This window comes from Corvus brachyrhynchos, unplaced genomic scaffold (genome assembly GCF_000691975.1).
Source record: "Corvus brachyrhynchos isolate BGI_N302 unplaced genomic scaffold, ASM69197v1 scaffold47, whole genome shotgun sequence".
Taxonomy (NCBI): domain Eukaryota; kingdom Metazoa; phylum Chordata; class Aves; order Passeriformes; family Corvidae; genus Corvus; species Corvus brachyrhynchos.
The window spans coordinates 707,707-708,294 of NW_008239292.1; the positions used below are offsets into that span (position 1 = coordinate 707,707).

General features: G+C 62.2%; 1 protein-coding gene across 1 annotated transcript; it reads left to right on the forward strand.

Moving 5' to 3' along the window:
- Positions 1 to 6: 6 nt before the first annotated feature.
- TMEM101 (transmembrane protein 101) lies at positions 7 to 582 on the forward strand. Its single transcript, XM_008638503.2, has one exon. The coding sequence runs from the start codon at positions 38 to 40 to the stop codon at positions 443 to 445; it is 408 nt and encodes a 135-aa protein (XP_008636725.1). The 5' UTR covers positions 7 to 37; the 3' UTR covers positions 446 to 582.
- The last annotated feature ends 6 nt before the right edge of the window (positions 583 to 588 follow it).

Here is a 588-nt window from a genome sequence, read left to right on the forward strand (position 1 = left end):
GTTGTCCCTGGGGCAGACACGTGGGACGAGTGCTGCCATGGGCACCGGTGCCACCGCGCTCCGTCCCCATCGCCCCGGAGCACAGCCCTGCCGCCAGCGTCCCCAGTGCCCCGTTGTCCCCCCCGTTGTCCCTCAGGCCTACTCGCTGCAGCACAGCACCGAGGACCGCCTGGCCTACCTGGACCACCTGCTCGGAGGGGAGCTGGCCCTGCAGCTGCTGTTCCTGCTCTACGGGCTGCTGGCACTGGCCTTCCTGTCGGGCTACTACGTGCGGACGGCGGCGCAGGTGCTGGCCGTGCTGCTGCCCCTGGCCATCCTGCTCATCGACGGCAACCTGGGCTACTGGCACGCCCTGCGCCGCGTCGAGTTCTGGAACCAGATGAAGCTCATCGGCCAAAACGTCGGCATCTTTGGGGCCGTGGTCATCCTGGCCACCGATGGATGAGGGGGAAGGCGTGGGATGAGCGGGGGGAAACGGGGGTGAAAGGGGTGGGAGGGGTTTTTTAAGGAGCGCCTCTATTTATTCGTTGATTTTTGGTTTTTTTGGTTGTTTTTTTTTTGTGTCGTTTGTAAATATTTGATAATTTT